Source organism: Kryptolebias marmoratus, linkage group LG17 (assembly GCF_001649575.2).
Source record: "Kryptolebias marmoratus isolate JLee-2015 linkage group LG17, ASM164957v2, whole genome shotgun sequence".
Taxonomy (NCBI): domain Eukaryota; kingdom Metazoa; phylum Chordata; class Actinopteri; order Cyprinodontiformes; family Rivulidae; genus Kryptolebias; species Kryptolebias marmoratus.
This window is the reverse complement of record NC_051446.1, coordinates 20,815,163-20,841,226: the sequence shown is the minus strand read 5'-3', so window position 1 is coordinate 20,841,226 and position 26,064 is coordinate 20,815,163. Positions and strand designations below refer to the sequence as shown.

At 42.5% G+C, this 26,064-nt stretch overlaps 1 protein-coding gene across 17 annotated transcripts in view; it reads right to left on the bottom strand.

Annotated features, from left to right (window-relative positions):
- nrxn1a (neurexin 1a) overlaps positions 1–26,064 on the bottom strand; it is a 68,773-nt gene that overhangs the window by 24,778 nt on the left and 17,931 nt on the right. For 12 of the 17 annotated variants that reach the window (XM_037980751.1, XM_037980757.1, XM_017436221.1 and 9 more), the window contains 9 exons: positions 20,179–20,480; positions 19,166–19,189; positions 17,121–17,282; positions 14,650–14,721; positions 14,127–14,354; positions 12,141–12,288; positions 10,561–10,691; positions 8,103–8,355; positions 1,608–1,811 (listed from right to left, as the gene is read on the bottom strand). In XM_037980751.1, the coding sequence (XP_037836679.1) occupies positions 1,608–1,811; positions 8,103–8,355; positions 10,561–10,691; positions 12,141–12,288; positions 14,127–14,354; positions 14,650–14,721; positions 17,121–17,282; positions 19,166–19,189; positions 20,179–20,480 (1,524 nt within the window). The remainder of the gene's footprint in view (positions 1–1,607; positions 1,812–8,102; positions 8,356–10,560; positions 10,692–12,140; positions 12,289–14,126; positions 14,355–14,649; positions 14,722–17,120; positions 17,283–19,165; positions 19,190–20,178; positions 20,481–26,064) is intronic. The other 5 variants (XM_037980753.1, XM_025010412.1, XM_037980758.1 and 2 more) reach the window with 1 other exon arrangement.

Genomic DNA, 26,064 nt, shown 5'->3' with positions numbered 1-26,064 from the left:
CCTCCGAATTTGCCATCTTTTCCCCATGATGCCTTGGTGTGCCGTGTGGCGTCAACCACAGAAAAGACGTGGCTGCAGACAACCAGAGACCAACACATGCACCCCTCTGTAAGGATGTGTGTGTTCACTTGTGTTGTTGTGTAAAAAAAGGGTAGAAAGGAACAAACAAAACAGGGAAAACGATATGTGTAAAGCGTACTACTTGTGTGTTTTAGTACAGGTTGTGAGTGTTTGGATTGACTGTGGAAAATGTTGGGGATGCAGAGGTCTGCTGGGAGTGAGCAGAGAGACTGCAGCTCAAGGCCCGACCCTCTGTTCAGCTGGGCTCTGCTCATATGAAGCTACAAACAGTACGCAAACGTTTCCCTGAAAAATGACTTTAAACACAGCAAACTTACGCTGAAAGGTAAGAGTTACACAGAAAAGAGGACGTGTGTTTTATTAGGAGGAAACAAATGGTTATTTAACTGGGAATGGGCCGGTGTGAGATAACCTGGAGCAAAGAAATACCACGGTTTTAAAGTACTACAGTATTAAAACAAACTTGAAAACTTGCTTTATTTGCTTTATTTAAAAACTGAAAGGCTGCAGAAATAATATCACATGTTGTTTTATAGTGATTATATGATATATTATAATAATACCTAACTTAATATGTATTTGCAGTTATTTTCATTTTCATGCATAGATATAAATAAAGAGAAGACAAGTGAACGTGTTGACTGTCGGTCTGTTTAAAATCGGTCTGCACTTGGGACAGATTTGAAACCAATTCCTGATCAGCTCATTATTTCTAACATTTTTATTTAAGACCAAGGCTAAACCTTTAATTTAATCACAATTACTGAGATTCGCTTTCAAATTCAAACACCAGAGAATCCACAGGCTGCGTTAAAAGCAGCGACTGGACTGCGGAGGACATTATGGACATAATTCAGCGGGAGCGGCTTGTTTAACGACACTGTCGGGAGTTTTGTGTTTGGCCTGCTGTCACGTACCCCAAAAACAAGGTGTATCCACTGAAGAGAGAGAAGGAGAAAACTGTCATCTTCGTTTGTTATCGTCCCCACAAAGCACACGCGAGCGGCAAACTAAACTACAAATTGATTTATTTATAATTCTGAAGGTATTGTGCTTCCTGTCTGATGTTCTGCTCTTCGTAAGGTAACGCTGAAAGCCTGACAAGCTGAGTTTAGCTAATTAATCAGCTGGGTATTAGCTTATGTAGCAAGCCTGCGGTGTATATTTCACCTGCTAACTCTTGTAGCTTGTTACAAACATTTGTTCCAAAATGTCTCTCCTTCTTGAAGCCGTGGCTGAATGCATTATAAGCTTCAGATAAAATGTATAAGTAACTGAGGACAGCTTTCTTTGGTCCAGTCACAGAGGGGGGCAATTAAAATAGTCCACCCTGTCTTTCTTATCTCATTTTTAGGCATTTAAACCATAGTAATGGTAGTGGTTTTGACTTTTTAACACCGTGGTATACCTTCAAACCGGTTATCAGCCCAAGCCTAAACAACAAATAAATCTATGCAGGAAACAGCTAAGAGGCTAATATTAGCTGCATTCCCTGCATGCCCACATGTTTGTGTGCATGGGTGTACCTAGGTTTACAGTGAGGCGGACGCGGCCCCCATCCAGCTCCAGACGAAGGGTGTCTGCGGAGTTACGGGATGTGGTTGCCATGAGAACGCCATAGGCCCGCTGGGAGCGAAAGCGTAGCGAGACGTCCTCCGCCTCGGTGTGCATCACCACAGGCAACTGCACCTTCATAAACTTACTCCCATCATAAGAGAGGATGGTTGCATCTGTGCAGGAAGAAGAAGAGAGAGCGAGATAAAAAAGGGAGTGAGGAAGGCAGGGAAGGGGATGAAGAGGAGGATAGGCAGAAAAAGAAAGATGATTGACAGGGGAAGAAAAAAAACCCCCATGAAGTAGGGGGAAGACAAAAGCACAAAAGCGTCCTGACAATCAGATTTAAACATGACAAAGTATGTTTCAGCGTTGCTACACTCCCTTGTTCCCCAGCCGCGGCATGTTGAGACTCAAAACCTGCTTCCAACAAAATTATCCCGTCACTTTCCGGCCCTGATTCATCACCACTCCCTCGCCTTGGAGGAGAGGGTGCAAAAATAGCTGCAGCTGGTTGGCTGGCCCTATTATCCGGTTAAATCAGAATGCACAGTGTTGAGTGTGTTAGCCACTGTCGCTGACATCCCAGACCCCGGAGTCATAATGTAACAAGCTCAGGTGATCCCACTTTAATGTCTTTTGCATACTCATTTACATATTCATAATCTTCTCTCCCTGTTACATGCTGGGGCCAGTCCCCAGCCGCAAAACTGTTTACCTCGGAGAACCCTGCTTTTATTGGCCAATTACATACACTCTCCATGCATATGCATTCTTATCTTTCCTCTTTTCCTCCTCCCATTCTTCCCATATCTCTCCGTGCAATTTTTTATTTTTTTCCTCCCCCCATTTGGTTTCGCTCACCCTGTTTCTGTGGGAGACGGTTAAAGCCAAGGCAAAAGAGAAAAAGGAGAAAAAAAACCCCAAAAAACCAAGAGAACAGGAAGGGAGGAAGGCGTCATGCATACTGATGAGCGGAGAAGGAGGGAAAGAGAGAGAGATAGTGTGTGTTTGTGTGTGTGTGCATGTCAGAATAAGTGAGTGAATTTAAGTGTGAACAGAGAAGGGTTTAGTAAAGTGAGAGCAGGAGGAGGAGGAGGAGGAAATAAGGACAGAACGTGAAAGAGAGAAAAGGAAGAGGCAGAGGCAGCAAAGCTCTTGGCTAAAATGCAAATGAACCCTCATTAACTTGAGGAAAGAAAGAAGGTGGTTGGCCTGTTATATCACAGATAACATAACTAGCAGCCACACATACACCCACCAGGGCGCACACGTGCGTGCATCTTTGATAAAGAGAGACAGCTGACTGCGTTTTCCCCCCACCGCGGCACCTGACTCACAACCAGCCAAACAGAGGACGGAAAGTCCCCGGGAAGGAAGAGCTACAGGTCTGTTTGTGCCGGGAAATAAAAAAAAGAAAACAGCAGCACGGACGAGACGGATAACAGCCAAAGCAAAAGGACGGAGTCGACGTTTCTGCTGGTGTTGATAGATTCAGTCAAAGCAAACTGCGCCTTTATGTCTAAATGTTTACCTCCCTTATGCTCAGATCTAAACCGACTGCTTCCTGCTAACAAGAGTTTCAGGCGAGAAACGATGCTTTTAAAATGATATATGAGTGGTTTTTTTTTTATTCACAAATTCACCTAATTAGACGTATGTCAAACAGAAAAATGAAAAAAAAAAATCAAGATCTGCTCTGACAACCTGTTGCCAACTGTTCCACTTCCTGTGTAAAATAAAAAAAAACTGTTTCATAATTCATTTAGCAATAAGCCCCCACTTTTGTTCATCTGAGGATAAATGTAATTCTGAGAATTTAATATCAAGGGTCTTTCTCTACTCCCACTTCTGGGCAGGTAATTCAGAAGCACAAAAAAAAAGATTCAAGAGTGTTCAGTAATTGACTGAAATGTAAGTGCACTCATCAAACATGTAAACGCAGCAGCAGAAACAACAGTTTGGGGGGGGGGGGGAACACAAAACAAACTTATGTTAACCTTTAAATGGAGAGCAACACAGACAGACTGTATTAGTCCTGTACTTCTCTTATTTAAGATTAGGGGTTGGCATTTTGCTAAAGGAATGCTTATCCCTCGCCTAAAAGGTGGAGTTTTGGTCAAACCTTGTAAATGGCGCTATGTGAGGATGTATTTAGGGTGACACTCAGTTCCTACAGCACCAAGATTTAGCTGAATATCTGTGAAATCGGCAGAGTCACAGCCGTGTTTGTGTTGGTTAATATCAATCATTTGTGGTGGCCATCTTGACTTGATTCCAAAAGTAGGCCTGTTGCCATAAACGATAAATCAATTAATCGCACGATAAAAAATGAGGTCGAGGACAAAAAGGCTCCGGTGCTCTTCATTGACCCCCTCCCTTTCTCTTAGCGTCAGGGGGCGTGGCCTATCGCGTCAGTTAGCCAGCCGGCGCATCGGCTTGTAGCTTGTTAGCATTAGCCCCCGCTAGGAGTTAGCAAGCTAAAGAAACGCTGTTTGATATTTGGGGGAAAAACAAAATGGAATTGGTTTCAAGCTCGAAGTAACAGCACCGGTGTGGGAGCACTTCGGATTCAAACCAAATGACCGAGGAGAACCTCTGAACCGGTATGTCGCATTTCTGCTTTTAAGGTGTGTGCTTTTGTTTGTTTGCACTTTTTTTTAATATAAAACTGGCAGTTGTGTCCGTCGTCTCTATATAAATCTAATGATTATTACTTTTTGAAGGGCAGTTTGGTTTACAGACTTAATAATCCGTACTGTTTTGGTTGAATGTATTTTTTTTTTTAGTTTTTATTCAAGTTCATTCTTTGTTAATGGAGGCTGAGACTCCATTTTATTTCGTTGTTTTGTTTATTTTGTGTTCCAGTTCCAGTGTTAAGTGTTCTTTTGAAAGTAAAGTTTATTAATCTTTGAGAAGATGTACTCGCACTATTATGTAACATTAGTTTAAAACGGAGTCCAAACGATATTATTGTTTATCGCAATAATTTCTGAGACAACTAATCGTCCAGCAAAATTTGTTATCGTGACAGGCCTATTCAAAAGTTAAAGCTGAAATTTGAAACAAAGATCTCGTGCAATGAGCAGGGCTTTGTGTACTCGTTGTGAAAGACTCTCAGCTACAACAACACCAAATTTTAGCTCAATACATGCAAAAATTGACTGAACTGTGGCCATTTTGTGTTTCCCATTGACAGCCATCTGTTAAGAAGGGACGACTTAAGAGGACTTCCAGGAAAAATGGTTCAACATTCGTCTTAGTTTGGTTAACTTTGTGCAGACGTCACAGCGGCGTCACTGGCCACAGTCGCTCTTTCTGACCAGTGCGCTTCTGGTAATTCCACAAACGAGAAAAACACATTTATAGCTCGCCAACAAAAGGTGAAGGCGGACGATAATGTTTTTGGCCCACGCCTGTGTGTGCTCATGTGTCCGTTAGCAAAATATATCCTGAACCCCCTGGATGAATTTTAAGGAAACTTCTAGGAAATAATCATCAGATATATGTCTACAACTGATTAACTTTTGGAGCCAATCCTATTTAAGATGGCTGCCACACCCAACTGACTTAAAAAACACAAAAATGTCTACAACTCAGATCATTACAGATACTGAGCTAACGTTTAGCGTGGTAGGAGCTGAGCGTTGCCCCCCAACGCTCACTCCACATTGCACATCTTTGCTTAAAACTGTGAGCCACTGCCGTCAAGTCTGTTTGTTAGCGAAATATCTCGTAAACAGCTGGACGTATTTTCAGAAAGTAACGGATGGCTGTACGTCTACAACGGACTAACTTTAGGAGTTGATCCGATTCAAGATGACGGCCTCCAGCAAACACAAAAATGGCTCTAAATCTGTCAAATATACAGATAATGAGCTAAAGTCTTTATGTGGGAGTAGCTGAGACTCATTTACAACACATGTTGCGTGAGCTTGTGCTCGCCTTCATTTTCAAGGTTTGTCTCTTACATGAAAGGCGGCGGGCGATAAGCATTCCTTAGGCCTTTAATGTTAGTCTTCAGTAAACAAGCTGTTTCCTTTCGATCAGCCCGCTCCGCTCGACTGTGGTCTAATCTGGTCTCTTATAGATCTAATAATCGTCTCTGTTTGGTACAAAAGCAGCTCTAGCTGCAGGACAGATGGACATAAACATAAGGATGAAGAGATTTAAAGAAAAAAATTTAATTTAGAAAGATCTGATCTGGCACATCAGCAGTGGAATTGTGTACCGAGTGCGTTGGTGCTATCGTCCAAGAGATCTATTGTGTAATTTCGAGTCATTACATCAAAAAAGAAAAAAAAAAGGCAAGCAGAGTTTTAAAATGTGATGTAGAATAAAATTAATCTCGGAGCCAAAGCGTGACGAACGTGTTTGTTTAATAAAGAGAGGGAGAGCGAGGGAACGAGGAGGGGAAAAAATGGATGGAGAAAACCGCAGGTAGAAGGCATAAACACGGCCAATCACTCTCTCCATCTGCTTCTCCATCTGTGCTTCCTCAATCCACTGAACCACCAGTTAGTGACCCCTCAGTGCACACAGAGAGGGATGAAGGGAGATATAGATAGGATGAAAAAGGAAAAAAAAGAAGGGCACGCTGCAGATTTCAGGCCTCGAAAATAAAACATTTTCTTATCGCCCTTTCAGAAAGCGCTGCCCGCGCTCGTATGTGTGTCGTATATCTGCTGTTCGGTGATAGTACAATCATCACTTGAGGCGCATCAGCAGTTGTGACACAAACAACATTTCGTGTCTTTTTTTTTTTTTTCTTTTCTTGTCTGACTCCATCTCGCTTCTTCCAACAGGCCTCTATCAGTCCCCTCTGCCAATCTCTGCCACTTGTCATTTCTCTTTCTGTGTGAATTCATACCTTTTCTCATGCCTCCCTCTCTCTCTCTCTCACACAGTCAGATTTTCTATTCCCATCTCCCATCCTCCTCCTCCTCGTCTTCTTCTTCTTCTTCTTCTCCTCCTCCTCCTCGCATGCTGTCATATGGCGGTTCCAGCCCGGCGAATCCACCCTTTCCCTGTCACGGCTCCAGCTCGCCGCTTTCTGCACATTTCCTCTCTCATCGATTCCCAGTCACTACATCCACAGCGGTCCGATAGTCCCGTCTGCAGCTCTGCATCCTCCCACCACTTTTCTTTCACCTTTGTTCCTCTTCCTCCCTGCCCACATTTTACTACTCTGTCTCTGACACAGAAAAACGTGTAATTTTGAATAAAAAAACAACAGAATGCAGCCAAAGATAGAAAAAAAAAACCCCGGCGCTATTTGAATTTTTTCTCCCCGCGCACTTATTCTCCGTCTCCGCCTATTCAGCCTCACTGTCCTCCTCGTCTTCACGTACCTGAACTCCATTTCTGCTGTTTTATTTGAAACGGACTTTTTAGTCACAGTTTTTTTACCTGCCATGAATTTTTATGGGGGGGCCTTTTTAGCACATCAGAGCGAGTGCCGTCATGCTGATGTGATCCGTTAGGACGGAGCTTTTAAAGGAAGAAAAGCATAACTCAAAGGTAAAACGAATAAAAAGGCTTTATGGCCCAGTCGAACTGATGATCGTAACGTAGACTCGGCAGTGGACGGGGTTATTCCTGACTTTGCTTTCGCTCGTCCTGTCGGCGGCGCTCCATGTTCTCGGGATGACAAACGACAGAGCTGTCACGGCGACTGGATTTTACCTCGTGACATTTTAGAAATTTCTCCACGAAATGTCGCTGTTTTGAGACACTTTAGAGTCTTATTAATCTCTAATGTGACCATGAGTCTTTTTTCATCTGTGTGTGTGACAGACGTTCAGCCGTTTAACCGTTCTTATATCAAAACATTCGGCTTGTTCAGGACATTATTGCTAAGACTCTTTTACTTTTACTATCCCCATTGAAATGAGCGGTGAACTCTTCAGATTATTGACAAACTTTATGCTCTTTCAGATCTACTTCAGATTCATTTTGAGATTTTAGCTGCTGTTCTGCTAATTTCAACCTTTACTTACTGTTTTTGCCGGTCTTTGCTTTTAGCAGTTGTTTTGCTACTTTTAGCTAACGCTCTGATTATTTTCACTTCACCCATTTAGCTTCGGCTTCATCAACAAATTTACTTACTCAGCGCTTTTTTACCATTCACAGGAAATGCAGCTTATTTTTTGATTCCTCTCGATTTGAGCATTCTTTATGAGTTTAAAAAAAGTCAAAAATTGGTTGTTGTTTAAAGTTAATACACACTAAAAACTAATGGGTTATGTTCACCCATTCCCACAGAATCTTATATGTCTGTAATCAGTATTTGACTCCAGTTTTTGTCTGAATGAAAACTGTAGCTGAGAATCTCCGCTCAGAGTTTTGTTTAATGTGTGATTATAGCTGCATTGATGATAGTTTGATATTTGCGTGGCAGCTTCCTGAAACCTAACGGACACACGAGGCGCCTGAAGCCTCCCCGCCCGGCTGACGGCCCTCCTGACCTCTCTCGCAGGAGCGTCCCAGGTAGCCGGTCCCAGAGCAGTCGCAGACGTAACGGTTCCAGCCCTCTCTGCAGACGCCGTTGTGCTGGCAGGGATTGGACAGGCACTGTTTGGGCGGCTCTCTGGAGCACGAGGGCTTCACCCCGACCGCCCTCTGGGCCTCCGCTAGCCGCCGGATGTCTTTACTCTGGCCGTCCACAAAAAGGTCTCGGATGCAGCCGACGTAGCCGTAGTTCAACAGAGCCGTCCACACCTGAGAAACAAGTCACCAGCGTAGATGTTTTTATTGGGGTTCAGCTGAATTATTCATTATCACTCGCCAGTGCAGGGACATCATGTTATTGTCTGTCTGTTAGCAAAATATCTCATGAACCACTGGACAGATATTAAAGAAACTTTTGGAGTCAACCCTATTCACACTAAGCAACTTAAGGAGACACCAAAATGGCTACAACTTAGTCAATTTTACAGCCGCTGCACTAAAATTTGGAGTGGTAGTAACTGACAGTCATCCCCCAACACTTTGAAATGTTGAAACCAAAACTGGATTGTTTCACCCAGGATCACTTAATGACATTTCATGGTTATTTGTTGTACTTCTTTTGTTTTAGAGCTTTTTAAATTTTTTTTAAAATGTAATAATAGCCTTTCACAAGCTAAATCAGTGTGACAAGAAGAGTGAACTCAGCTGACACGTTAAAGGTACTTAGCTGCTGAGGCTTTTAAGACTCTAACAAACTCAAAGATAGGGAATAATTGTAGGATTCTGAAACACCTTGTAGAGCTTTGTTCAATTTGCACAGCCTGAGTAGAAAAAAAACAAAACAAAATTACATTTTCCGTGCCTTCACATTAACGGATAATTGCCTTTTTGTTAACATTTTTACCTTGATCTGTTGCGTTAGCTGCTCTTGATATCGAGTTCGTGGATTTAGCTCCGATTGTTTAACTGTATCGGAAGCTGCACCATTATTGTGCACAATGGAAGCGAGGAACAGGAGATCTGTCAGTGAAAATCAAGAAGTTCTAACTCACAACGAGAGGAGTGGAGGCAGATGAGCTAATTAAGTATAAAGCATTAGACAGGAAGAGTGGGGCCACTTCTTCTTCTTCTTTGTACCAGATAAACCAGCTGAAAGTGATGCTGGTGAGGAGCGGGTGCTTTCTGCGAAGAGGGAACGGCTCGCAGGTGGGAGTGGGCGCGGCTTTCAGACACCGTGGCTCTGTCAGAACTATCACGGTTAATTCTGCCATTAATCATCTGCGAGAAACGTGCCACAGAGGAAAATATCTGCCATCAATCAGCTGCTGGTTAATGCGCAGCTCGGAATACAACGCATTCAGCAGATTTTGCACCTTTTAAGATCCATTTTAGGCCGCCTTGTTCCTTGGTTTCAACACAGCCGTGTTGCTTTATATCGACTGTGTGACACACACTTCAGCTGCTCCATCTGAGCAGGGCATTTATGTGCACGAACTGGCTGTTTAAACGCCTCGGCGCAGCTATAATAGGCTTGAGCAATATCTTGCAGAACGTGTAATGACAAGGATTGATACTGTTCTTCCAAAAACCAGTATTATCTTAGAGGAACGCAAATAACCTGCTGCTTTTTACACCAGAAGGTTCAGACTTAGATCATTTTATGTTGAGAAATTAAAGCTAACTTGGAAGTTAACATCACATGCAGTCTTGTGTGATATCGCACAATCTGTTAGTGCTTGGAGTATGCGTTGTATATAACTGTCAGCTACTACCAGAACGAATTTTGGCTCGATATCTATAAAAATGACAAAGTTGTAGCCATTTTTCTGTTGGCTAAGGTCGGTTAGCAGTGGCAGCCATCTTAAATTGGGTTAATTCTAAAAGTTGGCGTGCAGCCAGTGATGTTTTCTTTCCAACACTTTCATTAAAATCCGAGATATTTTGCTAACAGACAAACAGGATGGGCATGAAAAGGTTTTTGAGGACTGTACATGTTGGGGATGACTCTCAGCTACTACCACACCAAGTTTTAGCTCCAGGTCTGTACGACCGACTGAATCGGAGCCTCTTTCGTGTTTGCTAAGGTCAGCTAGCTGTGGCGGCTATTTTAAACTGGTTGAGTGTTTCCTTAAATTCCTTGAAATGAATTAGATATTTTGATAACACTGCAGACGAACACAGACACAGGCTTTGTGCCGTAGGTGGCGGCTGATAATCAAATTCCTGACAAATTAAAACTTGATCACACGGATAAAAATGTATTTTTTAAGTGATCTGAGAACATCCAAAATGTAATTTTTCGGCCCATTCCTAACCTTTTCCTGTCTGAATGCAAGCCGAACAAAGCAGATCAATGCAAAGCCCAGGCTTTTTTACAGTTCTGTGTTAAAAAGACGTAAATTATTCATTTAGTTAAATATCTAGTCGCCCCAGCTCTAAAATAGTCACAATACGGGACGCTGCAGAAACACGAACCTCCGTAGGGAAGATGAGTCCGGCGCGGTCCTCAGGAAGCCCTCCGAGGTACAGGGTGTCATCCAGGTCCAGAATCTCGCTGTCTCCCGGGGCTGTGTACGCCGTCCTCACGCTGTTCACCGAGATGGTTCCTGAAAGCACCGAAGCAAGCTCAGAAACCGCCCCTGACCTTCAGCGCCAGCGTCCTCGCCGCAATCATCAATGTCATCACCACCACCAACATTAAAACCGCCGCCGTCGTCATCATCATCATCATCCTTTCTCCTCTCCCCCGTCCTCCTCCCTGTCCTCACCCACACATCGCTGTTATAATCAGAGGCAATTGAAATCCAAAACTACACGGGCTTTAGTCATCACGTAGCGCCTTTGAAGTCAGGGTGGGCAGTAATTTTTCGGCGCTGAGAGGAAAAATTCAATAATAACCTTTCAGGACGTTGTAAATGAAAGGGGTCTGAGATGCAGATAAACTCATCATTTCTGTTTTCTGGCTTTAGAGAAACGCGCTCACAGCGGGGGCCTCTGTCCAGTTAGGGGTAATTTTTAGACCAAATTAGATGAAACGGCAGCATAAAGAGTAGGAAAAGAATGGGACAGGGAATAAATAGGTTAAACAGAGGACCCCCCCCGCCCGCCCGGGGTTTGAGCCGTGCCAGTGATGCCATATTTAAACGCACATGAAGCCCTTTCATACGCGAAGATTGTGGGGGATGGCGTTACAACAGAGGGGGGAGTTTGTTTCTCTTGTTTTAGTCCTAGATTTCTGCCAACTCCAGCTGGTTTAAAAGCGCTACATTCAACATTTTGTCACAAATAAATCATTAAATTGCTTATTTTTAGACATTAATACAGTTACAACTTTCAAACAAGACCCCTATTGAGAACACTGGCAGCCTCTACTGAGAGCTTTTAGACTATAATTAACACAGAGGTGGAACAATAACTATATAAGCAGCGTGCTTAACACAACACAAGAGCAGGCGGATGAAAATAAATCTGCTCTGTGCTGCTACTATGAATGTAACAGAAGTCATAAACATTAAAGCAAAAGTATTTTTCACATACCTACGAGCCGTACTTTTCTCAGGCAGCATTATTTGTGACAAATGCGGTCGTAGCGTCGGATAATATTAAGAGGAGTGCCCGTAGTTGCGCTCCCAGGGAAGGCAAATATGGCAATAAATTTGTCAATACTGCTTTGTTGTCTTGATTTGCTCAATATAAAGTTTTTAAATTCAAATTTAATGAACTCAATTTCAAATTAGAGGCCTAGCATTCTTTGGAAGAATGCATATCGCCCACCGCCTTTCATGCCGGAGTTTGAGACTAACGTTTTGAGATGATAGGCCTTCAAATCAACGTCTGTAAAACCTACTGACTGTTGGCTAATGTCAATTAGCTGTGGCAGCCATCTTGAATTGGGTTAGATGGCAGCCCAGTGATCAATTTGTGAAAGTTTCATTGAAATTTGTTTTGGGGATTCGTGCTACAGACAAACATTTGACTCCGCCTTCGTCAAGTCGTTTGCATTTTACTTATCAGCGTCACATCTGAGAGTGGTGGGGGTGGGGGGGTCGTTTTACCTGAGCGTCCGTCCCTCTGGAAGTCCACGTGGTACCATTCGCCGTCGTTGACCTTCCTGTCAATGGCCTTGGTCTTAGTGGTTCCCGAGCCCATGTCCAGCAGCAGGTACAGGTGCCCATCCAGCATTTCAATGGCAAAAAAATCCACCTGCGGGTTTACCACACACACCATCAGCGTTCTGAACAACACCGGGAGACGAAACGGGCTTAGAGTAAATGCTGGAATTTGACTTGTATTTTCTTCAGCTTGACTTTAAAAATTATGCTCCTGATCCCTTAAAGATGCCACTATTCAGAGCTGAATGGGAACGAAGGCTTCAGGTTTGCTTAGACTCATAATTATCAATCAGAATTCGATTGTTCGCAGAGAAATGGGATTAAAGGCATAACTCTTCAGCACAATTATTGAATTTTAATTGCACGGAATGATTTTTTTTATTTTATTTTAAATGCAACACAAAAGTTTTGGAGGGATAGTGTTAAAAGCTGCCACAAATTTTGATTAGCTATTCATGGTTGTAATATGTTGCAGCCTAAAGGTGTTTTTGCTGATCTTTACGTCCCATCACACCAATAATATACATGTTTTCTTTGTTTTTTTTCATCACAATGGCTGATTATTGGATTACAGATGCACCTGACTCACTCAGGACAGCTAACTTTGGGGAACTATTAGCTTTAGATCTACTGCTGTCAAGTCATAATCTGATTTTCTTTAATTTCTTTTTAGATTTAGGTTCAAAAGTAAGAACTTTCAAGCACCTTCGTAGTTTGTAGCAGCAGCAGAAGGCATATTTAGATCCTTTAAGTAAAAATACTCCTTCAATAACAAATATATCTTATGCATGAAGGAGGCAACAAAAGAATCAGTGGTAAAATGTAGTTAAAACTGGTATACTTCATCCTATTTTTACATTAATAATGATAAAGTCAGAGTGTTTACGCAACATCTTACTGATACGGATCTAACTGCTGAAGGTTTGTTTTTTTTAAATACTTGCATATATTATTTGACAAGATACTGCGTTATTTCAACGTTTATACAAATTAAATTATGTTTAAAGTACAGAAAAAAACTTGCTTGAAACAAACAGGATGGTAACAACTAGTTTAAAACTCAACCAGGTGTTGCAGTAAAGGTTATAATTGCAGAAGGGTAGAAAGCACAATATTTTCTCTGGAATCCAATAAAACGGACATTTAAATCAATGTAAATATGCATATTTTTTATGAATGCTAGCACATACTGTAAAAAATGTTAGGGGCGATTTTAATGAACTGCAAAGCAGATCTAATATTAAAGAAATAAAATTGAAATAGCGCTCGTAAAAGAAAGAAACAAGCAAAGACATTTGTATATTAGAAACAGCTCTTCAGGAGAATAAAATCAATATAAGGATCAAAAATAACAAAAATTACAACTTAAAACTTATCTTTATTAGCTTTATTCTTTATTTCCCTTTTTAATTTGAACAGATGGATGGATGGATAGATAAATAGATAATTTGACATAAAAAATAAAGAAACAGTTCTTACTCAGTAATATTGTTATTGAAGTTGATGTTTATATTTAAGAGCCACTTCTCTTTATTTAAGAAGAGTATTTCCCTTTTGAAAACACTTCAAATTTTACGAATTTATTTAGTTTGAATTAGGGAATCCACTAAAAGTCTTTGTAAGAAGGAGGGTCCCATTAATAAACCATCTTTCCATTTAACAATCTGTAAAGAGACTGGTTTGGTTCGTTCTTTTTAAAAAGCTTTGCTTTTTATTTTCCTGTCTTTAATTAATAATTGGAACCACATCTGTCAGAACCACATGGAAGAATGTAGGGGAGTCAATAGTCTCAGCGTAAGATTGCAGAATATGTGTAGTATCACTGCAAAAGCACCTTGGGAGGATTCCAGTTAAACATAAAAAAGCATAAAATCGGTGTCTGATGGAACTCCTTTGAGGAAGGTTATTTTCTGAAAGCGTATTTCTCACCTTGACAGTGGGAGGCGTGCGCGGATCCTTGTGCTGCAGCTGCAGTCTGGGTTTGCCGTGGCTGAAGAGCATCAGCCCGTTCGGCTCTGTGGTTCTGAAGTCGAAGGAGATGGACCCCGCCTTCTTCGCCGTCCACTTGCTCAGCGCTACGTATGACTCCGGGGTGTCAAAGGTCACTGGGTCCAGCGTTGCTACGCTCTCGCACTTAAAGGACACCACGCCGCTAACCTGGGGCAGAAACGGTAAGAGTGTTCCAGCGTTTAAAGGCTTGGATTGTTCAGTCCCTGCAGGGAAAATCAAAACCTAAAATACAATTTTTTTTTTTGTAGTTTTTAACTGAAATCGAACCAGCTGTAAAACAAGTGAAAGACAAAAGCGTGACTGCCTCTTACAAATATAATCCTATTTAGTTAAAATCCCTACAGTTTAAGGTTCACGGGACGCGACGGGAGGTTATGATGTAAAACTGTGCCCGTGTTCTGTGTGTAAGAAGATTATGTGCTGAAGTTGTACAAGTGAGTACCTTCATCTTTGGGTCTCCCTGTTTAGCCAGTCTGGACAGCTCCAACCGCACGTCATTGTTCTTGTACACCACCTTTGGGGGGAGAAAATGAAGAGAAAAAGGAGGAAACTTGAGTTTAGTTTCCAACTTTCAAAACGATACATCCCTTTTTTTTAATATAACCAATAATTTTCCCTTTTTTTTTTTTTATTCCCGTCTCTTGAAATGTTTTGGTACTGTTATCCAAAAGCAGCAACCTTAAGAGCTGCTCGATGCTCATCTTTTGAAACATCCAGTTGTTTTTTTTCCCCCATCTTCTTTACCTCATTTGTGCTCTCTTCCCTCTCCCTGACACAGTCTGCGTTATAACCGTGCAGCGTTAAGTGTTGGGAGTCTGTTTGTGCTGAGCATTTCGATGCTGACGGAGACGAGCGCGCACTTTCTGCTGTGACTTTGGATCAACAATGCTGCCTCTCTCTGCACTGGCATTTCACCAATATTTTCTTATTTATGGTTTGTCATGTGCTTACGGGTCAGTCTGTGAGGCAGCTGAGGTGACTTGAAGATATCAGCTCCTGTAAATGGGTATGTGTCTGAGTGGAAGATTGGGCCTACGGCAAATCAAATGCACAAAACTGTTATAGCCGTGACTATTCGTGCATGTGATTCTCCGCATACATCTTAATTTGCTCACACAGATCATCATATCTTCGCATTAAATATGTTAATGTGCCCGTGGAGGGTTCACTTTGACTGTGGCAGCCTTGTTTAAACACCATCAGTCTTAATGAAGCAACACAGAGTGCATTCACCACTGATACAGATAGCTCTCTGTTTGGCACATCATCTGTCGGCTTGTTAGGTTGTTTGTTTATGACTCTGTGCGAATCCGTGTGAGTAAAAGGGAATCGCAGCACCGTCAATGAGCACAAGGATGTATGAATTTAGGCGCTTGATATTCAAAGGTGCGTTTATTTGATTTTGATCAGTCTGAGTGCCCGCGCTTTTGCGGGAAGATTCGTGTCAGTTTCCTGTACGCACGCCAAGATCGCGTTTTAAGTGCGCGACTGCGCGCGCGTGTTGGTGTTTTTTTACGAGTGTGTCATGTGAGCTTTTGCTGCTGCGGTGTTGTGGCCCATTTCAAGCAGAGCGGATGGATGGAGCATCTCTGTGGCGTAGCTAATTAGCATGTTAGTGCTCGGCGCTGTGTCTTCTCCCTCAACAACACTCATCACTGATTCCGTCTGATGCTGGATGGGATGTGCGTGTCTGGGACTGTTTGTGCGAGTCTGCCAAATGGAAACATTTCTCTGTGTGTGTGTGTGTGTGAGAAAGAGAGCGTAATATAAAATAATGTGTAAAATTTTTGTTTGTGTTGCATGAAAGGGAGGAAAGTCAACAAAAGAGATTAGGAAAGTGTAGAAAAAAAAACTCAGAGAGGTGGGTTCTACCCAAAGCTGGAATGTCTGACCGGAATGGGGCGGGTTAGACTCCTGAAACGGGATTGGCCAGCTCCTCAAAGTCAGGAAGTAGGCGTTTCAAAATATGAAGAGCTAACTTTGGGAAGGCTCAACTAGGTAATTACCAAGCAGCTAATAAATGAAATCCAATATCTAATGTTTATTTAAAAAAAAAAAAAAATGTTTTAAAAAACAAAACTTGTATTCTGTAGTGGCAGACGTTTCGCTTCCTGTGTGCCAACATGTAACTTTCTTTTACACCTTGTTTAAAAGTATGAATCTTGGAACCTGTTTACCTTTCAGCTGCTTGCTGTTTACCAAGTTAAGCCCATAGACCAGCTGTCCCTGCCTTCTCTCATTGTCGGTAACTAAAGCCAGCAGGAACTGTTTAAAGGAAGCCGTCGGGTTGTATTTTTGGAACCAGTGTCTGTGCAATAGCGATGAGGGGCTTCTGTCCCGCCTACTCGATCGCGCACAGTCATGGTGTCACTTCACCTTGCTTTTAAGCCTAAGCAGAAGTAAGGCACGAACTACATAAATCAAGAGTCAGGACTTGAAAAACATTATCTGAGGTGTTGTTTTTATACTGTTAGTAAACACGGAGGGGCGGGGCTTCAAACTGACAAGGAAGCTGGTCCCGTTTCAGCTTCAACTTCTGGGTTTTGCTCCAAAGTCTACCTTTTCAAACAGTCTGATTATACCAGAATAAACTAAGCTACCCCTTCTTATCTCCGAACACCTACTTCCTGATTCTGTGAATTGGACCAATCACGTTTCACGAGTCCAACCTGCCCTTCAAGGTAGGGTCATCCCCACCTTTTTGTTTCCTGCAGAGACTCCTTACTTTGAAAAAAAAAAAAAAAGAGAAACTGTCTAGGACTGTAAAACTGTTGTTTATGATGAAAGTGGGAAACCAGCTGTGTTTTCATATTGTGTGTGTGTGTGTGTGTGTGTGTGTTTTTCAACCATATTGTGCACCACAGTTAGTTTTCTCTGCGCAGGCACTTTCATATTATTTAGCATGCGTCGCACCTCTTTGAGACAGCCCATGAAGTTGTTGCTGACAGGAGAACCAGGCAGGTCAGCAGTGCTGGGACTCCCTCCCACGTAGAAGAAGTCATCAGAGCCCAGCATGGTGTAGTCCTCCTGTGTGTAGCCCGTTGTGGTCAGGATTCCATCCACGGAGATCGTCACCTACACAACAAAGCACAGGGAAAGGACACGCTATATACTCACACCAAAGGCAGCGCTAAGCGGTAGCTATGCGCTGACCAGCCAAATTAGCCCCCGTTACTCTAATAACCAATGTATATGCATTCTGTTGGAAAGAGGCCAGATTGGTTTTGAAAAATGGATCGTGTTGCTGCTGTTGGGACTTTGATTTTAGTGCATTTGCTGACTGTGAAGTGTAACTGAATAGTGCTGATTGTTGCTGGTAATGCTGGGACTAAAAATATGTTTCTAGACAATGCCACTCCATATCACTCAGTCTCCCTGCAGCTTGTAACACCCTCAGTAATCCTCCTCTACCCCCTGTGCACTCCGGGAGTCACACTGTGTGTGGTTTGGCTTGTAAATAGCAGACAGTTCATTATGCAGAATAGTGACTAGATCCAGTGTGTGATTAATTTGGATTTGATGAACTCTAAGCTTCAGAGTTCCAATATTGGCTCGCGACAACATAGAGTTTGTGAAATTGGGTCTGCGTGCTCCTCACATCATGAAAAGGATCCTGGTTTGTGCAGCTTTAAATAGCCTTGTTTGTTACCAGAACCGTAATTCGGCTCTTGCTTTAAAAAGTTCTCAACATCGTTTTTCGTTTCTACTTCTAAGCTGCTTTACAGCTTAGGTTAAATTAAAAAAAAATAATAAAAAAATAAAAAAAATTTAAAAACCCATTTTTTTCCTCAGTGCTTTACCTACAGTGATACTGGCGCTCCTATAATTAAATTAGCCCATTCTGCTGTGTAATGGCCTCTGTAGGGGCTTTTAGCTGTCACACAGATCTAATGCTGTCACATGTAAGCTGCAATTAGCTTTCACTCAGATTTTCTCCAGGACATTACTGACCATTGCTTCCCCCCTATGATACAATTCCCTATCACTAGCATCGCCAGGCAAACATGCCCAGCCAAGCAGGTGTTAGTTAGGTCTTCACAGGCATCTTCATGCTGTACAGTTAAGTGTTAGTACTATTTACTTGTTAGTAGTTGTTAGTTGTAGCACTGCTGGCAGCCAAAAGTGGTGTTAAAGATGTGCTGGATTACTGAGGTAAGGGTTAATGACTTCAATGCTGTTAGTAGTTGTGATGATGTTATGTTAGTGTGTTGTTAGGGTGAGTTGTGATGATGGTGTTAGTTAGTTTGTGGTTTGAGGGGGTTTGTTGGATCAGCGAGCCTAAATGAGATGACACACAGATATCGATGTGCACACACGTACAGGTATTAGATGGGCGAAGGTTCATTCCGTCACGTACACACACACACACAGAAATATCCAAGCATGCGGCCTGTTCCTCTGTCTGCATGCAACCACTGGCAAAGAGGACACAGCAGCTTGAAAAACAAAAAAGGACAAGATGACTCAGAGGCACCACGAAGGACATGCATGACAAGAGCGTGGGCAAAGAAAGAAGGAAGGATTAAAAAAAAAAGAAGGGGGGTAGGGGGTTTGGGAACCTCTCAATCCACTCTATGGACCAATCAGAGAGGGGAAGGGTTTCTGAGTCAGGCCATGCAGGGGAGGGTGGGGCTCGACACCTGCGTGCATGTGAACGATGAGCCAATCTGTGCACGCCTACATGTCAGTCACAGAGTGATGGGGTGAAAGGATAAAAAAACAAAAAAACAAAACAAAAAAAACAAACAGTAGAAATAGTGGAGGAAAGGGGACTTTTAAAAAAAGTGGTTGGCAAGGATGAGGGACAGGGGCTCTTTAAGCGTAAGAGATTACCAACCGCATTTATCCTTTTATTGGTTTAGTTTTGATGTCTATGGTTCAAAAGGAAATAGACACGGGGAAAACCCAAACTAAGAAACAGTTAGAATGATATCTACCGAACAATGGAGTTTGTTTACCATAGCGTGTCCAATGCCTGAGTGCTTTGTAGGAAAAGGGGGAGAAAGGAAAGCAAAAAAACTGTGAACAGAACAACTTCGGGAACAAAAAAAAGGAAAAGCTAGAAGGCCTCTGGTGAGATTAGTAGGTTGGTTGGAGTGGTTTTGCTAGGAGAAGGGCACAGGTTAGGTTAGTAGAATGAATCATTCCATGGATGGTGGTTAGTTTCACTAGCAGGTTAGTTAAGTTAGTAGTCACGTTAGTAGTACAAACAGGCAAACGGTTGAGGAAGAGCACCTGAGTGCTTGTGATCCTTATTGCAATCTCTAGTTCACGCTCTCCTTCTGATTCATTCACACGCTCATTCATAATCACACACTCGGCTTGAAAAGCACTCACCTAGAGCTGAAAGCAGAGCTGGTCTGGTGGTTAACCCACTGTAAACTAAGATCAAAACCTCAGGAACTTTCTCACTACCACAGCTGAACAACAGTCCAGTGATGGCAGCTTCTACATTGATTATTTTCTTCCTGCGGACTTTAGTCTGCCCTTCATCTGCAGCAGTCTACATGGTTAGCCAAAGTCAAACAGACATGAGAATTGCCTTAACTAGCAGACATATCCTTCAGATAAAGATGTCAAGCATTTTAAACAAGAAAACGATCATTTAGTGTAAACTTCCGGCACTCTTTAACGCCTCATTTTCTTTTGCTTTTCACATCAGCGGGGAAAAGGTTGTTTTCAGAAAATAGTAAGAAAATGAAAACATTTTTTTTTTTTTCAAACACAAAGGTGACATCTTTTAATCTAGACTTTTTAATCTTAATTTGTACAAATGCATCAAAACCTCAAAACAAGGGGCTAAAAAAGCAAGAGTTGGCATTTTCTTCTTCAGCTGAACTGCAGCTGATTAATTTATTGCTTGTCATTTCAACAATAAAATGTCTACTCATTCATTCATTCATAAACTACTTCCTGTCTCCTCTCCTCCTTGCTCGGCCGATCACTCCTCTACCCCTTGTAGTCTGGTTACCTGTCTCAGGTTGCGGGTGACTTTGACGTCGTGCCAGGTGTTGTCGTTGAACTTGCCGTTGACCGGCTCCACCAAGGCCTCGAAGGCCCCGGAGCCGAGATTAATGACTAGGGACACGGCACCGTTCTTTAGTGCCAGGTTCACGTAGTCAGCGGACTTGCCGGTGTGCAGCATCAGGCCGTTGCGCTGCAGGGTCTTGAAGGACAGCGTGATTTCGTCACTGCTAGACTGGATGGGGTTGGGCGACAAGTCGTAGCAGAAGTACTCAGAGCCCTTGAAGGTGGCAACGTATTCCTCGCGAGCTGAAACGAAACAGGGAGAGGGGAGAGCAAATAAGTTGGGAACTGTTGCACTGTCGTCGAACATTATTCTAATGATTAGTACATTATCTAAGCTACAACGCTTCTTCCCACGCTGCTCCTCACAAACAGCTCGGAGATGAAAATGGTGGGTGTTCATCAGAGCCAGTCAAGTAAAACAAATCTCAGCTGGCTGGTTCAATTTGACTCCAATGTTCGGTACAAAAAACATATTTTTTAAGATGCCGAAAATGTTGTTATTGTCAAGCAAAGCCTCACTGATGCCAGCACTTGGAAGAAACACTTCCTTCAATACCTCTAATCGCACCATGGAGTGGTGGGTAAACAAGCTTTGATCACTCATGTGGGTTAGAGATTAAACAGTGAGGATATGAGAGAGAGACGGTCGTGAGCGTGGAGCATTCCAAACTCATTATGACACCTGCCACCTTCTCTTTTGAGAGAACAGCTGGGCTGGCAGTCTAAAAGTGATGTGGTCTTGTTTGACAACATGGCTCATTTCAGGATGCGCATGTCGGTGTAAGTATGTGCACTAGGAGTCGGGGTTGCAAGGAGTTTGAGGGAAAAAAACTGACGATGGGGATGGAGAACAGCAGCCTGGAAGCGTCACGGCAGCCAGAAGCAGGCAGAACCAGCCAATTAGAATTCAGAGTAACAGGCATCCCGCCAATCGCAACTTACCTTGCACAGTCTTTGTGACCCCCAAGGACACTAGACCAAGGTTTTGCAATTCATCATACTTAAGCTCACATTTACTTATCTGCTCTCACACCTACTCACACATCGGCGCACAACCGGCGGAGGAACAAATATGCACACCTACACACACATCTGCGTTTAAAAAACAAAAAAAGAGGAACGATCATACCATTACGCTGGCATAAACAAGCAGGTACGACGTTATCTGTCTCCTTCACAGCCAGCACCCCCTCCTCCTTCCTCATCCCCCCTCTCCAAAGCTTCACCCTTCCTCTGCATCCACTTCTGCGTCCTCCTCAACACGATCCCTGTATCTCTCGCACCTCCATTTTGGCCTCACGCCACGTTTTTTCACTCTCAGTACATCTTGCTGGCCTCTTTTTTTTTTTTTTTTTTTCCTTCCTTTTCTCCTCTCCCTTCCTTTGCTCCGCGGAGCCTCTGGCTTAAAACCACCATCTTGTATAGTTCGCAATAAGGAGGAAAACAGAGGAGCATTTAACGCGCACCAGGTGAGGCTGGAGGAAGACAGACACTTGGTGAGGAACTGCTGGAGAGTAGAGGGCAGAAAAGATTGCCACGTAATGAATAGACTGAAGTGTAATAGGTTATTAAGGTTGGTGAGAGGCAGAAAGAAAGGAGTCTTGAAATGGAATTGGCCGCACTTGAGTGAATATAACACAAAGAGAATAATGAGAAGGAAAAAGTGAGAATATATCACAATTCAAAGGCCAATTGTGGTAAATTGTCTTTCTTTGCTTCTGCTGCATGAAAAAAAAAACTAAGTGTGAATGCCAATATACGAGTGAGAAACAACACGTTGTTTGCCAGCATGTGTGTGAGTTCCTCCAGTGTGATTCCTTCCCTCCCAGCATGTTAATTAAGAGTGTGTGTGCACAGCCGCAGAAAGAAAATACTGTGTGCAAATCTACATTTAGGCGTTCCGAGAGTGTGTGCGCGTGCGGGGGAAACTATATGTTGTTTTACGTGTGCATGAAATGTGTGTGGGTGTGGGTGGGTGCTGGTCTCTGTAAATATTGGTGTATTGCTGTCAGAAAAGCTATTACCAACTCAGGGCCTCGGGCTAGTCTTTACTGAGAGGAGCGAAAAGGAGGGAGGGAGGGAGGCGCATACAAAAACACAGACGGAAAGAACAGCCACAAATGTTAACAAAATCACACATATCCTCTGACACACACACACACACACAAATGTAGATGAGGTGCCAGGGAGAAGAAGAGGAAGAGGTGGTGGTGGTGGTGGGGGGGCAGCTTGTTCACAATGAGAACACACACAGGCGTCCAGTAGCATTCAAGCGGTAATTTACAGAGGTGCCATTAGGCTTCAGTGTGGTGCTCCACCATTCTGTTGTTAATTTACAGACACGTCATTAGACCAGACAGGAGGACATAAAGCATCTCTGCATCGATCTGGAAGCGCTGGCCCGCAAACACTCGCTCCTTGTTCTATTACATCACACACACGCACGCACAAATCAGACCACGTGTTGAGCGTCCGTACTGCGCCGAAAAAACACAAAGAACCGCGAAGTGGGCAGGTTGGAGTGGATCTGCTGTAGCTCAGATTAATGGAGTGAGTCAGTATTGGCTCAGAGTAAACACTGAGGCAGACACTGACATACACACCGCATGTCACACTTCATCCTGTGGAAGACACTGTCCGTCAAAGCAGGCCAGTCGGAGAATGGGCGTTCAAAGACACTTAAATGAATTTTAAAAAAGAGAAAAAGATAAGGCAGACGTCCAGCACTCGCTCATTTTTAATGCGATCATGTTTGATATGACTTGTAATCGGTTGGGTTTTATATTTAACTTGGTTTCCGTTGGGGTGTGGTTGGATCTGAGGTCCGTCTGGCTTCTCTGTGCCTCCCACAAAAACAGACCTCGATCTTAAAAATACAACTGATTAGATTAGGTTAAAGCAATAAAAGAGAGAAAGTAGTCCCTGAAACTGAGTTAGCGCATCACTGGAAGGTTTCACTGCACTGTAAATGCTTTTCATTTGTTTGACTTCGTCTTTAAATCAACCAATCTAGGTTTAAAACGGGTCAAGCTTTAAAAACTTCAAGATTCTCTTTGGTTTTGTTTCATGCAGTCCACAGTTAATATGTTAGGAACAAACAAACAATATGAAGAGGTATTTTTTGCTCATTCCTAAATGCCTAATTTGAAACTTAAACTAATTATTACAAAAAGCAATAACTGCAGGTAAATGAACAATGCCTGGCTGCAGTTGTCTTTAACAAAACAGTCATTTATTTTCATTAATTAGCTTTTTATTACAATAAGAAAGAGCCCACCCACTGCCTAACTCAGTGCTGAAATACAATCTCTCATTCTGTCTGACATTTAAGAATTATTAACCTTTAACTCTGATTAAATCTGGTAAGATTTGGTGTATTTCAGCACCAGGCACTCCCTCTGATGCACCTGTTGTCCTAAAATTGTCCTACTTAATAACTAATAATGCCATATATGATTTCTTTTTGTAAAATATAAACATTATCCAACCTAAATGACCATAAAAGTCACTTTTCCATGTTATTAATTGCAAATAAACATTTCTGAATTTATCTTTAAATAACTAGTTGTTTTTTGAAATGGGAGAATTTAGTTTAATTGGTAGTTTTGTGGATTTTTTTAAAGAAAATTGTTAGAAACATCAAACAGAAAGGCCGTTAAAGGCCAAAGAGCTGAAACCTTCATGGTTGAATAAACTTCCAAAAATGCATAAGGAGCTGGAGGGTGAAACTTTTTAGTCATATATATATTTTTTTTTACCCTTTTTCATATCGTTTGTTCAAAGCAGTGCTGCTGACTTTTGCTTTAAAGCAATGAAGGTAAAAAAGGCATGAAAGCTCCTTCCTGTAAAAAAAATCCACGACGGCAGAGTTTACTAATCTAATCTCTGATGCTTTTGTCATGATTGAAAACTTCCAAAGACACATTTTGTTCGGTGCGAGGTAAAAGTACTTAACGTGTTGACCTTTACTGCAGTAACACAAGTCAAACTTCATATTTTATTAGTAATAATTGGTCGATAAAGTTAAAAATGGTAGAAAAAAACCTTAAAATGCTTTATCTTTATACTACAGTTCAAAGCCTTGAGTTGTCCCTTAATGCTTCCAAAGATCCAAACTTTCTTACAGTTTTTGAAATGGTCTTGATTGGCTAATGCCAATTAGCTGTGGCAGCCATCTTGTGATTCATGAGATATTTTGCTAACAGACAGACCAAGAGCAAAGACCTTGAGCAATCTGTTAGCGTGTTGGGGATCAGTCACAGCTACTACCACACCAAATCTTAGATTATCTGTTAAACTGGCTGAGTAATAGCCATTTTTGTAGTTCTTAGTATAAGTTGGCTGTGGCAGCCATCTTGCATTGGGCTGACTCAAAAAAGTAATCAGTTATAAATGAACATCTGATGATTGCTTTCTGCGAGTTTCATTAAAATTCCTCCAGTGGCTCGTGAGATATTTTGGTAACAGACACATGAGCGCACACAGACATGAGCAACAAAACAAACAAACATTATAATTAGGTAATGATAATGTGGTTTAAAACGTTTGCGCAGTACTATAAATATGAGTTGTTGTAACTGACTGCATAAATAAACTGCAATGTCATTTTAGTAAGAAAAACAGTGTTTAAAAAAGAAAAGAAAAGGACCAACGCAGGAGAGGAGAAGAATGAAACGGAGAGAGAAAAGGAGGCGAGGAATCTGTGTGAGCCGTGTCAGATAAAATACGTGAAACTTGTACAAACGAAATAAGATACGAGCTCTGAAGGCTATAAGGAGAGAGGGAATAAGCTCATTCAAAGATGATTGGCATTAGACCTTGAAAGCTGTCATTAAACTGCTACTTTTCTGAATAAAGCAATCTGCGGGGAGACAGGAGCCAGAATAACGGATCTGATCTGGGACCAGCTGCAACTGTACCTCCCCATCAAATAATCAAACACGCATCATGTGGATTTACCCGCGTGTTTGGGGCGCATATGGCGCGCGCGCGCGTGTGTGTCATTTAGGGCTTTGTCTCATCTCCCGGGTCTCCTCCTCAACATTTCACATACTAATTTGTTATTTCCATGGCAACCCCTGTGTTACAGGAGCTCCGGCAAATACAGGGGCTTGTGTCTTTCAGGGAGGCGCAGAGAGAGAGAGAGAGAGAGAGAGAGAGAGACAGGAAGAGAGATGGAGAAGGAGGGCAAGAGAGAGAAAGAGTGATTGAGTGAACAGTACATTATCATGGACAGCTGTACTGAATCAAAATGGCGGATGGAGGCTGGGAGCACATCAGGGGAGCCTTCATTATACAGCACCTGATAGAGGGAGCAGGGTGGAAAGAAGCAGGGGAGAGAAAAGAGAGACACACGGGGTGGCGGTGGGGGGTTTGAAAGGAGAAGGAATGAAAAAAGAAGGGCTGGAGACACTCATTGAGATGGGGAGCGCAACAAGGCAACGAGGGAAGGGAGGAACGTAATAGAGCCAGGCGAGTCAGGGGAAGGGAGTGGCAGCGGAGGCGCTGGGACGGCCGGCCGGACGGAACGAAACAGAGAAAAATGCTGCTATGTCTAAATCCTAGTGTTGCAAACCTCAATCATGGCAGCCCTGTCATTCTGGGAGATAGCACACTGCAATTCCCCTGCACCTAGTTTTTAGCCCACCATGCAGTTCTGCTATCAGCTCCTCTCAGCCACTGCACACACACACACACACACAAACAGCCTGTGTGAAGGCATCCCTTCTTATTAACCGACAGGTGGATTAACTAAACGCCCGTACAGTATATATATAAATATATATAAATGTAGATGACCAACATTGGGAAAATGTATGCAAATGTA